At 45.8% G+C, this 16,724-nt stretch overlaps 1 protein-coding gene across 2 annotated transcripts; it reads right to left on the bottom strand.

The window, feature by feature from the left end:
* Window positions 1-286: 286 nt before the first annotated feature.
* LOC6593130 (protein apterous) lies at window positions 287-16,046 on the bottom strand. Of its 2 annotated transcripts, none has more exons than XM_026986349.1 (5): window positions 14,637-16,046; window positions 1,810-1,983; window positions 1,488-1,744; window positions 1,053-1,249; window positions 287-992 (listed from the first exon to the last, which is right to left on the bottom strand). In XM_026986349.1, exons 2-5 carry the CDS (start codon window positions 1,920-1,922, stop codon window positions 819-821), a joined length of 741 nt encoding a protein of 246 aa, XP_026842150.1. In that variant the 5' UTR covers window positions 1,923-1,983; window positions 14,637-16,046; the 3' UTR covers window positions 287-818. The 2 variants fall into 2 exon arrangements, with proteins under 2 accessions (XP_026842150.1, XP_026842151.1); XM_026986350.1 differs by lacking the exon at window positions 14,637-16,046 and adding an exon at window positions 8,220-8,244.
* Window positions 16,047-16,724: the final 678 nt, after the last annotated feature.

The following is a 16,724-nucleotide window of genomic DNA, read 5'->3' as shown; positions in this document are numbered from 1 at the left end:
GGTTAACTATTTGTAAGTACAAATCTCTTGTTGCTCACTTTGCTTCGGTTATATGTCATTGCTTTCATAACTTTCATCGCGTTTGAAGCTTGTAAAGTACAATATAGTACAGTTATTCTACTGGTACGATATATGCACTATATTTTATAGACCGCTTCTCGCTAAACTAAATTCATCTCTAACTATTTAAATTTGGGCAATAAATATTAAATACATATAAATATATATTATGCATATTTGTGGGCATATGTATATAGATATATGCATTTTATATACATATGTGATGAAGTGTACGCTATAAATAATATTAATATATTAACAATATCCGGTGTCTAAGCCAGTACATATGCTATAAGGTTTCAGTACATATTTACAAATGAACGATAGAAATAGAAACAACACGGGGATGACCTGCAGCGCAAAAATACCAACTACCGAAAGCCTTGGAGCAGTCATGTCATGGCTGAGAGCTGAGAGCTGTCGTCTGAAACCCAGTCAATATTTAGTGCTGGCAACGAGCTAGAAGCGACTACAAAAATACATAAGTTATACGCTTTTCGACAGCTAGGCAGGCAGCTAGCTAGCTTGTCTAACAACATTCTCTAGGGGTAGTATATTTGAAGTTTTGAATGTGGTATTCAATTCGGGTCCCACACGATCTAATTGTCACTGCCACTCAACAGGTCCACCAATAGGCTCTGTTCCCGGAAGGAACCGGCACAGGGACAGGGATAGGGACAGGGACAGGGGCAGCTTTGGCGGAGGCCCACGAGCTCCATGTTGAAGGCAGCATCGTTCCCATTTTCCCTGAGCAGATGTTAGTCCATGTTGTGGGGCGGCGTACTATTGGGTCCGCCCATTATAAATGATGTTGGACTATGAACCGAGATGCTGTCCAGGTCCAGGGTGCCGTCTCCTTTCTCTAGCATGCCACTGCCATCCTGCTTCATCATCATGCGGCGCCATTTGGCCCGGGCATTTTGAAACCAGACCTAGGAATGGGAAGCGTTGCAAATGTGAAACTGTCATCAGGTTGTGCTTCGCCAACTCACCTGTAGGACTCTCTTTGGTAAACCCGTTTTCTGCGACAACTGCTTCAGATCCTTGGCATCGGGATTGTGATTGATGGCAAAGTAGGACTTCATGGTGCGCAGCTGGTGGTGCTTGAACGAGGTGCGCATGCGCTTGGTGCGCGACGAGGAGCCCATGTGCGATCCTCGGCCAAAGTCCACGTATTCTGTGTTGAGATCTGCAATCAATCCAGAAACTGTTGTAGACTTTTACAGCTCCTTCCGAGTTTTATGACGAAGACCCATAAAAGCTGCTTCTGCCATTGCTAATGCCTCAATGGCGCCAATATCCAGCTCCAGTGGCCATAAAGACCGGGACTGCATGTTGCACGCTGCATGCTGCTACTTTTATGGCCCCCACTCGTACCTCGAAACAGTTCGGAATTTACAACCTATGGCCTACCATAGCCAACATACCTATATTCGCGGTGAACGCCTCGATGTCCTTGGGCTTGCGCTTGCGCGGCCTGCCCTTCTGTCGCGCCGGCTGCGGCAACCCGGTGATGACATGTGATGTGGGCACAAAGATGCCCGTAGGAACAATACTCCGACTTGGATCCGAGTGTGGGCTCGACGAGTCATTGTGCGGCGAGCCGAACTGCGAGCTGTATGGATACGTGGCACTCATGCTGGACGATGCGGCGTCTCCCTCCCTCGCTATGCTGTAGTGGGTTCTGTTGGACAATCAAGTGTTATTGGCGTATAAAGCAAAGCGGTCTAGCGGCGAAGTGATGCTTACCTGCAGTATATGAGTGCATCGATGATGCCGTACTGGTCGCCCTTGGTGAGGGGCGTGTGGCAGACCGTGCAGCAGAAGCAATTCACATGAAAGACCAGGTTCCGTGCGCGCATCACTAGCTCATTGGAGCTGATGGAAGCCAGACAGCGGGAGCAACGGCGTGTACCGAAAAAACTGTAAGAAAATAATGTATTCATATTTGTTAGAATTAATCCTCTATATTCTATGGGAATTGGCAAAACCACGAAAGTTACCAACGTATTGTATATTGTACTCCTCCGCACACCCCGACCCGGCAACTCGATACAATTATTCGGCATGATATTTATAAAAATCATGCTAAGTATATTTGTGTCGGCTTCCCCAACAGAATTATAATTTCATAACTAATAATATGTTTGGCAGGAAGCTGCGGCTACTGTCTGCTGTCCCCGTAATCGCGGACACGGGCACCCAGACGGATCAGACCAAGTCCCAACAATGAGTGGCCCTCAAAGTCGAACTCAAACTCAAACTCAAACGCCTACTCATCATCGACATCGTCATCGTGTACGCCTGCGTCTTCGTCTTCATTTTCGTTTTCGTTTTCGTTTTTGGGCTTCGATCTGTGGCCTGGCTACTGTTTTCACTTTCGCAAATGACAGATCAAAGATTACCAGCAACACCATAATCATTGGGGAGTTGCTGGTTTCGTGCCAAAATTGACGAGCGGAGCCCGCATTACGAATGACTGTGGCAGGCAGCCTTTTTCCTGGCAGCAGAGGGGAAAGGAAATGCAACATCAAATGCGCAAGACACGCGATTTTTTTGACATTAATCAAAATAATTGGCGCATTTCACTTCAGTTTCAACTTCGCTCAACATACTCATTCTCACATTTTGGAGTGCTAGATGGCTCCTGGCAAAAATAAAACACCCAATGTAGACACCAAAACAATTCCATATAAATTTATCATACTCATATGCTCGTAGAGCGTACTTCAAGACAGGCCCTCGCTCCCATTCCCGTTCCCGTTCCCGTTCCTGTTCCCTTTCCCGTCTCCATTCCCGTTCCCGTTCCCGTTCCAGTTCCCACTCTCCATCTGTGTTTTCATTTTCTTGAATATTATTTGGATGTGACGCCGAGATTTTTGTCATTTCGCCTTGTCGCACATCTTGTCGCTACACGAGTCGCGACGACGGCGACTCTCACCCGATCTTTCACTCGGATTCGTTCTTCAGGCCGCACATGTACGTATGTACATGTATGCAGATGTACATACGTATATGTATGTACCTTGTACTGCTGCGGGAGACGCGAGCCCCATAAATAATATTAAACATGGATGCAGTCAGCTACGGCAGACTACGGGTACGGCGACGAGGCGCGGCGCGGCGCGGCGGAGTCCCTGCTACCAACTCATAAAACTGTTTCAGACTACCCGTACAGCTTCAGCGTCAGCGTCAGCTTCAGCAGAGTTCATTCTACAGCATTTTATTTCATGGGCTCCACCGTCCTGACACGCCCTCCTGCGCCCTAAAGCCGAGAGACCGGCCGGCTGGGGAGCGAGAGAAAAATGAATTATGATTATTGCCATGTAAAAGAGCAGGCGAAATGTCAAAGTGACAACGCCTAATATATGATTATGTTTTCGAGGGCTCGAAATCTGATACTCTCACACACATTCTGGATGCGGACAACACTATGGTCGCTTCGCTCCGGTCCCGCTATCGTTCCCAGTTCCAGTTTTAGCCTCGCTCTCTAGCCAAAACTAACTAACCACCAACCTCAAACACAACCGCATCGAAAGCTTTGTGATGCGGATATGCACTTGTCTCCGCTTCGGCTTCTGGCAAAACACTACTGTGTCCCACCACCACACGGCGCCCATCAATCCCCGACAAGGCCCTCTGTCCTACCTCTGCGAGATAACCGCATCGCATCGCATTGCATCGCTTCGTTCAGCATCCTGGTGACGCTGCACTTGTTTCGCTCTGCCCCGAAAAGAGTGTAAAGAAGGCGTAGCCCCGCTTGTGTCGCCTCGTACTCGTATGGACATGTGTGCATGTGCGGGAACTGCTGATCATCAACGCTGATACAACACGATAGCCACGTCCACGTCCACGTCCCGTCCCCAGTATAGCTCTTGCTGGCTCTGGCTCATATTTAATGTTGTTTCACGGCAAACAGTAAAAAGTCAAGTCTTTCCTTTGATTACGCAAATAGATTAAATCGCGCAGGGAGGAGATGGGCTACTGGAGGCTGCCATGATAACAGCTGAATGGAATCGTGGCCAAGTGGCGCAGCGTTGCACTCGGGCCACTCGCGGCCACTCGATGCCCTGACGACTCGACCCCATGATAGCGATGGATGGGCTGAAACCCTAAAGAGACGGATCGGGCGGGAATCTCTGTTTGGAGGGCGGAAATCCATACATACTTACAGAGCGGAGCGCTGTGCACACCGAAGTGTAAACCGACGTGTGGTCCGACTGGACGCTGAGAGAGGGCCGGGATACGGCTGAAAACGAGGACAGGCAGGGCGTTCCCGTCCCCCTGGCCACGTTTTGTAACGTGAGAGCATTTGTAACGCGCACAGGGATCGGGATTGCGCGATGAAGTCTCAAGTGCCACCCGCTGGGTCTGGCTCTTCCGATTACACGTGTACGAGTGTATGTTCGAGTATACCGAAACAACAACAATGACAACAACAATAGAAACAACTGAGCTGCAGCGGATTTCCCAGACGCCACCACCAGCTTCAGGAGCAACATCAGCCCGACCCAACCTTCCCCGTTCACGGAATTCGCCAAATTTTCGCTGCCGGGTTTCGTGAGAGCGCAACGAGCAGCTCCTACCTCTGCCCATGCCTCTCCCCCTGTGTCTTCCTCGGCCTCGCACTCTGGGCTTTGCCGACTATGACGTCCCATGGTGATAATTCGATTCTAGGCCCTCGTCCGGCGTCTGCCTAAACGTATACAATAATTACGAGTATTTGCATTTTTATTTTTATTTTGGGGTTTGGTTTTGTTGTGACTACACACCACTCGTATCAGCCGATCGACTAGTTTTCTGTGGATGATTTGTGTTTTTTACGTGTTAAATGCGCTGGAAAATTAGTTTGGATTGCTGTCTATTGGACTGTGCGTACGGTAGGCTGCCGCTTAGACCACAAGCCGATACCGCTACCAGTGCCGACCACCAACTACCCCTTCTTAAGACCACAACTTAGCCCAACTCCAACGCTGCTCTTAATAGTTTCATTAACATTTACATTTGCATTTCTAAGCGTTCTTTAATAGGACTTTTCCGGCTTCCAAGAAACACAAGCCCATGCTCAATGGGATTCTGTCTATAATTTTATAGGCAAGCAGATTAGATTAGCGCCCCATTGTTAGTCGGCTGACGCTGGAACGGACCGCTGGTGCCTCCCCCCCCTTCTGCCTATAGGTCTGTCTGTCGGGGTCTGGGCTCTCCGTCGCATAAATTCGGCGTAAAATGATTTTTTAAGATGCCCATTAAACATTTTAATTATCGCGCTGCCCCTGTGCTTATATCAGCTCTTCTTCTAAGCCCTCTACACCTTGTCGACCGAGTGTCCAGGCGGTAACTGAAACTTAGAGCATTGTGCAGCAGAGCGAGCGACCTCCGGATCAGACATGGAGGAGTGCAGGCACCTTCCAGAACCAGCCGAGAGCACAGTGGGTGAATTTAAAGATTTCGCTTGCAAATAAAAATGCTGCTATCCTAAACGAGAGACCCTACAATCAACTACAAATCTGAAAACGAAAAAACTCAATATATTTCATTTAAAAATTATGTAAATAATTTACCTTTATGAAACTACATATCTGTCAAGTTTTCCCCCCCAGATACTGTTTTGTTGCGGCTTTTCTGATCGGACAGTTTCACTGGTTGTGTGCCCACGGTGGTTTGGTGGTTCCCGAACGACAGAGTGGCGCTACATGAGGTCGCTGACAAGTGCTCATAAAAAATAAATACTGCGCTCTTTCTCAGCCTTTTCCGTGGGTCTGAACTGGTTGCATGCTCTTTCCACCGTCATCAAATTAAACTTTTGCTCAACTCTTTGATGAGGCCACAGACAGACACTGAGGCAGGGCAGGGCCGAAGCGATGCCTACCGTTGGGGGCGGCGACTAGAACATAAAAACCCAACGTGAGATTGAATCCAATCCCTTGAATGTTGGTTTCTTCAGGCCGGTTCTGGTCCGGAGTTTTTGGTTTCTTGTAGATTTTAGTTTCCATCACGCAGATGGTTTTTTTCTGAGGCTTCCCTGGTACGCTTTCGTTTAATATATTCGTTATACTTTCTATGATTCTAGCTTGGTGCTCCAGCTGCCTGGCTGACTGACTGGCAGGCAGAGTTGAGAGAAGAAATTATTTTATTGCATAACCCGCGATTTCAGAGGGGCCATAAATTCGGTGCCCGAGTCAGACTCTTGCTCACTGGCCACAATTAAATGGTCGCGCTTCGCTGACTTTTAAAACTGTAAACATTTTATGCCAAACTTTTTCTTCCACTTGCCTACTTTTGTGGTCACCAGTGGGGTGGCCGGAGCAGGGCGCATCCCTGGTCGCTGATTAAGACATTTCCCTGGCCACAGAAATTGCACTGAAGCAAAGCCTTTTGACACACACTTTCAGTGATAACGAAGCCAATTCCAGTCTCTTTCCTGCTCTCCTGCTCTTCCGAACGGGCCCGGTGCCACGACGGGCCACATAAAATTAAAATTATGACACTGTACACCCGGTCCGAAACACTGTTTATGGCTGCCCAAGAAGCCTCCTGGTCGGCCCGTACTAAGCGGCCCAATCTGATACCCACTCGCTGGCTCGCCTGGTCTTATCCGTTGTACCATCAGCACAACATTATCACGATAGACAGTCGCTGCAGCAGCAGCAGCCACAGCCAGGGATAAGAAATATGCAGAAATGAGGTGACAGCATACACTTTGCACTCCTTCGTCCCGCTTCTACCGACTGGCGGAAAAACGAGAATTGCCAAGCCAAACAGGTACATTGCCCGATTGTAAAATGTCACCCCTGAGAGGGGCTCTGGTCTGGGACAATGGTGGAACCTACATGGTCTACCATGGCCACAGCGGCAATGTTGCAACTGCAACAGCATCAGAAGCCAACGGTGTCGTATAATCCACAACAATCCAATTATTTGCTTTGCTTGAGAGCTTAAAACATAAGCAACAGAATTATGAACGGCTCTCAGGCCCAGTCAGAATCCCATCCTAGTGCCGGCAGTGCGCCAGTTCGGCAGTTGGAGTGCTGGCCGAGGAGGCGGAACCAGTGGCAAACATGTGTTTTGATGACGAGATTAGTGAGATACAAAAACATTAGTTCCCCGTGTGTATGTATATATGTATTTTATATGCACGAGTATCCCCATGCTATGATCTAGCGCAGTCGTCGAACGACTCTAAGTAACCAGTAGCTGGGTTAACATATGTTACGGGCTTATCGGATATTTTTGTAAGTCCACACCGGGGGCTTTCCGAAAATTGGCACCGAAACAAACAGCCTGTGGATGGGGGCGGGAAATTCGCTGGAAGACTAAGATAATTCGCAAATCTACAAGATGAATGATGGAGTTTGACGTTTGCACTGTATTGATTAGATTCGGGGAAATAAAAAATATATCATGCTGTGTATTGTTTTTTGTAGTCCTTTGTTTTCAAAATGTGGTGTGATATCGATAGTTGAGATTTCCTTAATGGCCAAGTTCTTGTCCGAAAAGTGGTTTCAGTTAGGTCGTTACAACCTTTCGTAAGTACTTGCCATTACAATCTACCATTGTTTTTGTATAAGTCCGTATAATAAATGAAGTGGTCCAAAATATTTTACTGTCTGAAGTGGAAATCGGATCACTTTAAATTATTAATGAAAAAATTATAGAAATAACTGGTCAATAAATCAGATTTTTTGGGAAACACACAAATCGATTCTATATCATCTAATGAAGAGAATATAAGGTAAACTAACATATTCTACTCTTCGAACTTCAAGGGTGCGCAATCATCGACGCTTCAAAGTTTGTTTTACTGAATATTTGTAGTCATTGAATTAATAAATTATTCTACATTTTTGCTCAGTCAAAAAACTCAATGGGAAATACAGCTATTTTCGCGAGAAGAAATACAAAATTAATGGATAAAAACGTTTTGGCCCATTCACGAATATATTCTTGTTTTGTATATTTTCATATAAGGACATAAACCTTATGGAAATGACTTGTAAGTCCTTTTCAAAGGCCAAATCCCATCATCTCTAATTAAAAACCATTCACAGGAGGCACATCGATGAGGTAAACAGCTTGTTACAAGTCAATTGACGAGCCTTCGATGTAATTTAAATGATGTGTGTAAATATATATCGTTTTGAAAGGTTGGAAGCACACACGTCCACTTGTAGCGGATATTTTATTTCCTCTCATCCAGCCGTCGTGTTTTTGGTGGAAAATATTTGCTTTTCATTGCGACCAAACATGAATTTATTTCATTGGATGCGCCGGATCTCTTTTTTGTTAGAGTTTCGATTCACAGCCCGACACGCCCGACTCACCCGACAGGCTCGCGACCCGAAACTCAAACACCCACAAGATTTACGTAGAGTTAACGGTGCATAGGGCATAAATTCGCTTCTGTCGCCCTCCACGCCACTCGTCCCCTCCATCCGGGAGCCACCGTTGTCATATTTGACATCTGCAGTATAAATCAAGAGCCAGTGTGCGCTTGTAGATTGCAGAGGAGGGGCTGCGAGCGCGGTATTCGATTTGATTGATAATGACTAGCAGCAGCAGCAGCAGAAGCGACGGCAGTTTGTGGCATCGGCAGTGGCGGCAAAAGCCGCCGGAATGAAACGAAATGAAACATTACGGCGGAATGGATTGTGTACGACATGACATGGCGACCGCCAAGCGCATCCCCATCCTCCCACTCCCGGCATTCACGGAACACAAGCTGACAGATCCGACCCGCATCGGTTTGTGTGCTAGAGTGCCGTGCCTGTGTGCGTGCCAGCGGAGCGCGGCGGCTCCGTTGCGCTGATTGCAATGGGGGGATCAGCCACAGACACTGACACAGACACAAACACACCGATACCGACACCGACACCGACACCGACACAGATCCGAATACCCGGACATGAGCAGAGCTACAGCAGACCAGACCCCCGATCCAGATCCAGACCCAGACCCAGACCCAGCACCATCGATAGGGACCAGCCGCACTTGCCAACAGAGTGACACTGACACTGGCTCCGCCTGCGACTCCCAATCCGACTACGATGCTGGGTATTTTGAAATATGGAGCGGTAATAAATGTCACAAGAATCATTTGAGAGGAAATACGAGTGACGAGCGTGACTTGCATTGGATTTATGTTTGCGCCTGGGAAGAAGGCAAAGTTGAACATTTTCGCTGCTCATCTCCGCGCGGCGTGAATGATACACTTTTTGATTTACGCTGTGGCAAGCAGGTGTTGCGAGGCCTTCTGTCCCTCTCTATCTGCCACACAGTTGAAGAATCTTTTGTAAACTCGCACAGAGTATGCGATATGCAAGTGCAGGTTGAATTTTGGAATAATTATAACCTGTTTCTGTTTCATTTTGTTGATGCACATGCACCGTTCTCGCGTGATGGTTGCGGCGCGTGAAATAGCTCCATTGCAGCTTCCTTTTTTAGGCAGTGCGAAGGGGGCGACACCGGAACCCACCCAAGCGAAGATTGTCAACCCAATCCGCCTCGATCCACGTCCACGTCCACGTCTACGTCGACGTCTTCGTCTTCATCGTGGTCTTGGTCTAAGGCTAGCGTGCGCCGCAGCGAGGTGAGCGAGCGTTCTTGAGAATGCGGCGGAATGCAAGCAGCAGAACACACGCAGGCCCATCCAGCCAGGTCAGGCGGAGGAGCGGAGCCGCCCGGTCCGCTGGTATCGGATCTCCGATGCGGTCTGCTTCTTCTCGCATTCGAATTCGCGTTCACGTTCGCGTTCGCGTTGGCACTCGCTCAGCCTTCGCACAGTGGAGCAAAACAATGACGGGCTTGGCGGCTTTCGGAAAAGCTGCATGCATAAATATTTCATTCGCGTGTTTGGAAATCATTTTCTAGTCAATGTCTTGGCATGCAGTCGGGGGCTTTATCTGATTCATCAGACCCATGCCCTAGCCCCGGCACAGCCCAGCCCGCCACTCGATTCCCAGGAGCTTCTGCTTCTCCCGTAGTAATTGTGCCCAGCCAGTACTTCTCTGAATGGACTGAACGGCTTTGGCTTTGGCTTTGGCCCACGGACTTACCTATAATAATCGTTTTTGCAATAAATGTTGCCATCACGTGAGTAACATGAGGATTCCCGTTCCAGCGGCTGCCGACAGGCGTAGCACTGCAAGCAGCTGGCGTGCCAGCGTTTTTCCACAGCGGAGAGGTAGAAACGATCCTGCGGGGAAAGGTCAGGGCACATTCCATAAATGACATATTTCGAATAAAATGATGCATTATTGTAGTGTTTTACAGGGGGGTATAAATTATAAACATAAATAGTTATTTATAGATGGATATTTATGGTGCAGTTTGTCTGAAATGATCCGTATCTCTAAAGCCACTTTGCTTTTATTTAGAAGATTTCTACATATACTCGTATAATTGCTTTCGAATTTGAATGATTTTTTATAATGATTTTACAGTTTCCAAGTTCTAGGTTCCTATGTATATGAAAATCCAGACGGACAAAGTCATATCGACTAGCTTTCTTCATTAACTGTGTAATAATTGACAGATAAGAATTTTAAATTGATCTGTCTCTGTTATTATTTTAGAAATTCATTAAAAGTCAGATCCCTATAAATGCATCTATAAACTATCTTTTGATTGGTGGCCACGAAAACAGTACTAGGCCTTAACGAGGCTTGATTGATAGCTAGTAGATTAGAGCACCATTATCTTACCTGTATTTGCCGCCCACAGCCAGCACAATCATCGAGATTGCGCGTGTTTTTGCTATCGTTCGTGGACTCCGGACTGCTGGGTGGTCCGAATGGTTCCGTTTTGAATGAAATGCCCGATGTGGTCTCGTCGCTGACCTCAGTGCAGTCCGTGCGACTGCGACTAATCGAGAACTTGGCCGTGGAGTCCTCGAAGGTGGCACGATCGGCGGTTTCATAGCTGGCAAAGAGGCTTACAATGACTTCGATTGGACGGATTGGATATGGCTGAATGGGACTTACCTTCTAAATGACTCGGTGCCGTATGCATTGCCGAATGGCTTTGTACTGTGATCACAAATATCTGGACACGAGGATGAGGAGCATGTGCGAAACAATGGGTGATTGTTATTTGCACCTGCAGCACTGCCACATTGATTGCTCCCCTGATGTGCTACAGGTGGTGTTGGACTTTTCTCCCTTGCGCCGGGCCCAAGAAATCTTGCGCTCTGCTGCTGTAATTTGCACGAAAATAAACACACATTTATGCACATGTTAATGGGTTTGCTGCACAGTGGAGAAAAGGGATTCAGAATGGCGGACCAGCTCTAAAATACTAAATAATTATTAAAGGATGTGCTGGCTTATAAATGAAGCATTTCATTTTCAATGGGAATTGCGGCAAAGCCAAAGGCAAGGGCAAAGGCAAAGCCAAAGATCGTTTCAATTAAAAAGAAAGACTCTCCGCTTTATTCGCAGAAAACGTTGCGGCACATTTGGGAGTCCCTAACATGTGAGGGAAACCCAAGTCAGCTCACATCCCATCCCATCCCATTCCATCTCTTCCCACCCCGTCCCCGAGCTAACGTTGAGGAGAACCAAGTGAGATTGCAGTGCTTTCATTGAAAAACATACTCGTACAACATTTCTCAAGTACCGAACGCGAGCGGAGGCCAGACATCAGACATCAGACATCGTGTCGCACTCTGCCAAGCAAAAGATTTCATACAGGCAACTCTGTTGTGCTCACGTCCACGTCCACGTCCCGCCCCATCGCACCTCTTATCGCCTCGCCTCGCCTAGCCCCGCCACGACTCATCGATGCTCCAGTTTACTTATTTTTGATTAATTAGTTGAAAATAGATGCGACCGTACGCCCCTCTTTCACTGCCCCCCTCTCTCTCTGTCGGTATCGCCGCAGTGAGAGTTAGAAGGATGACAGGTTTCCTTGCAGCATATACGAATCACATTTTTCCTCAACGCGTTTCCCTCTAGATATTTGTTTTTCTTTAGAAATTTACAAACATTTTGCTGTGCACTGCTTAGGAACACGTTGTTACCTTTAGGGGAAAACGATGCCCATGCCAAAACTCACATGCACTGTGCTCGATTCGGATTGCCATTTTGGCTCGATTTTTTGCCAATCGGGCTCGTAATAATTACGTAACAAAATATATGTACTGATACAACTATCCCTGGCATGGCCTTACTATATAGTTTAACAGATGTGCAATACTCCGTTGCACGTAACAGAAATCCAATGATCCTTTTGGGAAGATGCGTTTTTATATTACAGGTTGCAATCACAGCTTTTGTTGATGTATCCGACTCCTGCATTCTTACAATATTTCTTATTAAGAATCGTTTTCTTTGAGGCCGATTTCTTACTCTGCACAAACCTTGAGCCAAACTCATATTCCAATTAGAATATTCGGTGATCAAAAACATACCTTCGAAAGCTGAATTTTAAAGGTGGTGCACAAATAAAGGGATTTTAAATATGTTCTTGGGAAGAAAGCATTTCCTTTCCAATGAAGTTTATAAAAGTACATGTACATACATATATTCCATTCTATATTCAAAATACATTTTATCCACTTTTCTCAGAGTTTATGACGTTTTTTGGGAACCCCCAGAAACACAGTCGTAGCACACAGCCCTAGAATATTCCAAATATAATATCGCGATTGCCCATCCATATTAAGCATCCGCAATTGAACAGGAAATTTGGTTTTCTAATAGGAGATCTAATAGACCGACGGAAGTTGCTATTTGATTTGATTTCTTTATTGGAGCTGTAGGAATTTTCGATTTTAATGGAAGGAGACGTTTCAAATATTCGAAGCAATTTAAACCTAATCTGAATAGTATGCAGTGAGTTTTTAAGTTGTTTTTTAAAACGGATTATGATCCATAACGAAACATGAATACCTATAAAAAACTGTATGAGAGCTAACGTCAGCGGCTGCATCTTAGAACTATGCCTTCAATAGTTGTAATAGTTGTGGTATGGATATATGTATTTGGTATCCCCATAAATGGCGTCGCTAATCTAGATTGCAGTCATAAGTATATTATTTGTCCATAGCGGGAATATGATGTTTTTATCCACTTTTATATTATTTTTTCTAATTTTTCATTTAAAAAATCATATTGTTTTAATGTTTCCCCAAAAATTATGTAAGTAACTTCGCAATTGAAAGAGAAATAAAGTTTAGAAAGCCACATCTTAACGATTCTAACTATACAAAATTTTCCAAAATAATGATTGAGATTAATTAGATCGAGATATGAGCTAGGCAACCCGGTATGTCCTCTCAAACGTTTGTAGGATTCCCGAAGGTTGTGCAGATATTTTATGTATATAAAACAGAAGAAAAAAACATCAACCTGGGAGTACAAATCAACAGATTTATCTACATTTTCGTAGTCCCATCATCAGCATTTTTGCTCCAGCAAAGAATTCAGATTAGACTGGCACCCCGCATGAGTCACAACATGATACTGATAATCCTTTAGGTTACTATGTGTCGTTCTAAAAATAGGTCCATAATCCTAGAGATAGTAGAAATATTTGTATTCTTTTTTTTCTTTGGCAGAGGGTATTACGATGTTGGCGAGTTGCATGCAACTTTGAAGCATTTCCGACCGTATAAATAATGAATATATTCTCTGGATCAGCTTGATCCAGTCCAGCTGTATGCAAACAACTTCATCAGTTTTGATGCTAACTGTCTAACAAATTTGCGAAACCACCTAGATCATATCACCATATGATATACATATGTAGCTATAAAACTACAACATACTAATTAATCCATATAAGTCCTTGTGAGAAAACTTGTTTGTTTCTATTTGAGATTATTGAAATAATTTGCAGATGCATGTGTACATTAACACGGGAAATTAGATCATCACTAAAATCATATTAAAGAGCTGCCATCCCATCAAGATTGGAATCAATAATAAAACCGATGAAACTATGTGAATTATGGATTGTGCCCTTTCAGTTAGATTTGAATTGGTCAGAAGATGGATCAACAAAAGTATATATCTACATATTTTTGGTATCAAAAAGACCATTATTAGCTACAATGAAAAGTGCACCATATCATTCGCTGTAGGTATTAAATATGCCCAAGTGTGCCCTAGTCGGAGGGTATGTAAAGCTCATCGAATCTGATCTCCCATATCGCTATCACAGCAACTGCAAAACAACAAAACTACCCACAGATCGAGAATTCTGTGAAATATGTACATATATTTTAAAGCGAAGTGCACAAGGCAAGGGGTTTCTTATCGCCATAGAACGGCTGTGGCTGTGGCTATGGCTATGGCTTTGGCCTTTGCTGTCGTCTGTTTTCCGTTGTCTCCGAAGCCGTCTGCCCAGCTAGCTTTCAGTCGGGTCTGGCATTGATAACTCCTAGTAACCCGGGATCGAATCGCGATAAATCACAAATTAATCAGCGCTCCCAAGACCTGACTGAAGTAAATACTTCAAAGCAACTTAGGATGAGTTGAAACCGAATGCTTCGTAAATTTGTCAGGCTTATCGTTGAGCCGCAGTGAACATGCAGTGCAGTCCAATGGTCCTTATCGTGGTCCGAGCTGAGAACTTACCCAATGCATCACAGGGCGCTCCTCGGTGCAGACGCCCATGTGCGTCTTTTGGAATGACACGAGGTCTATTTCCAAGGATGATTTCTGTCTGGCGTGGTATGTTGCTGTTACTGTATGTTCGTAGTCCGTTGGCTTCTGCTTCTGCTTCCGCCTTCTGTCGCTGCTATCTGGTGGCTATCCGACGGAGGAAGTTTCGATGCTATGTTGGTCCTGGGTAGTCCTCTTCGCTTAGCTATTTACGGTATTTATGATTCACATGAACTTGATAGAACACTGGACACTTGTCGCATAGACGTGGTCGATTGTTGTTGGCAAAAAATAAAGCCTTATTTACGATCGGTTTGGCAGTCGAGAACACTGTGAACGTTTCGTTGTTCACCCAAAGGTTCAACCACTCAAGAACACCTTGTCTGCATATTATTCATATCCTTAAGCAAGCCGTTGGCGTCGTCGTCAGCAAGGAGGCTGCTTCAAGAGTATGCATCTACTATGACGAATTTAAAACCTTAAATACGTTTCTTTTTATATTTGTAGGTATTATTTATTTAATTTATCTATTTTTTTCAGCATAAAGGTAATTTAAGGAACATTAGGGTCACACACGAGCACGCACAACACACTCACACTTGACTTTTCGGCAGGTAGGATGATTGGGAGACACGACGATGGCTTCCAAACGGACGCGTTCCTGACCGCACAGGCGTAACCGAAATGTAGATGTTGGGACGACAGCGGCAACGAGATGCCGACACCGGTTGCAATGTCAACGACGGGCAGAGTTCCAAATTAATTTATGACATTAATTTACGAGACAGCGCGAGAATGGCACTCCAAATCCAAATTGAGTGGTAGTGGTCGTTTTTTGCCCTGGGTCTGGGTCTTGCCCTGGGCCTGGGCCTGGGCCTCTGGGCCTGGTTTGGGGTCGGGGTCGGGGTCGGACCTTCTCCTGTGTGTTCCTACGGCAGTTCTAGATCCGTGCTACTGATAAGGCATTCGAGAGGCGGATGCGCTCGTTCGGCTTCTCTGCTTTGCTCTTTACTGCCGGGCAATCCCCAAACGAATGTTAGTTTTTGTTAGTTTCTTTCTCTGTTTTTTGTCGTTGTTCTGTTGCTGCTGCTCCTGCTGCTGCTGCTGCTGCTGCTTTTGTTGTAGATTGATAACAAAACAAGAAGCTGCCCGGCGGCTCGATCCCGATGGGTCTGTACGTCTTGTGGAGCAGGCACCGAAGAAATGTTTAGCCGCAAAATGAATTCAAACCAAAAAGAAAACCGCGTTCCGCGGCCGGAACAGTTTTAAAGTGTGGTGCCGCTTACGCGAAGCGACGAAATAAAACTCGACTCGGAATCGAATCAGACTCGACTCGAACACTCAAACCGGTGCGGTGCGCTCAGAGCTCACAGCACAGCTAACTCGCGCGAATACAAAATATACAACCAGTCAACGGAGCTGCGTAACTGGGAATGTTTGTTCAGAACTGAAACAGCAGGAAAACTGCTTTTCAAAAACCTCCCCATGAATGTGTGCGCGTATGTGTGCGAGAGACGTTTGCGTTCGCGCGTCTGTGTGTGTGTGTGTGTGCGGTGGCCTGTATGCGAGTAGTGCCTGCTCGCTCGCACTCCCTCTCGACGGAAGCGGCTCTCTCTGCAGCAAATGGCGGCGCTCTCAGCTGATTTGTGATTTGCCGCTGCCTGAGAGGGCGTGGTGTGTTGTCAACGTTCCCCCCACACTCTGCGCAGTGGGCCTGCGACGGTGTTTGGGGCACGATGGCTGGCTGCCAAACATGAATAATGCAACAGCAGTCAGCAGAAGCTGAAGCTGAAGCAGAAGCAACAAACGGTGGCGGTGACGGTGACGGTGACGGTGTCGGTGGCGTACAGTGGGATTTTTCTCCCGATTATTTCGAATAATTCGAAAATGTATTTTTCAATCTCTCCTCAATTAGCTACCGATCTACAAATATCCAATTTTATTGAAGCATATTTTTTAAAAAACATTAAACCGAAATTCAACGAAGATGTGGCAAACGAAATGAAACAATAAATTATACCTTTCATACCGTAGGTTTTATGATTTTTGGAGGGTAAAGTC

The sequence above is a fragment of the Drosophila persimilis genome, unplaced genomic scaffold (genome assembly GCF_003286085.1).
Source record: "Drosophila persimilis strain 14011-0111.01,24,50 unplaced genomic scaffold, DperRS2 tig00000002-arrow-pilon, whole genome shotgun sequence".
NCBI classification, from domain to species: domain Eukaryota; kingdom Metazoa; phylum Arthropoda; class Insecta; order Diptera; family Drosophilidae; genus Drosophila; species Drosophila persimilis.
Note: the sequence above shows the minus strand (reverse complement) of the source record. Positions and strands in the feature narration are given on the sequence as shown.

Bases quoted from the DNA above. Each gene is read 5' to 3' on its own strand.
- LOC6593130 (XM_026986349.1), bottom strand. From the start codon at position 1,922: ATGCGCGCACGGAACCTGGTCTTTCATGTGAATTGCTTCTGCTGCACG. The intron at 1,745-1,809 runs GTAAGCATCACT...ATTGTCCAACAG, and splicing joins GATGCACTCATATACTGCAG to AACCCACTACAGCATAGCGA. The intron at 993-1,052 runs GTGAGTTGGCGA...TCCCATTCCTAG, and splicing joins TACCAAAGAGAGTCCTACAG to GTCTGGTTTCAAAATGCCCG.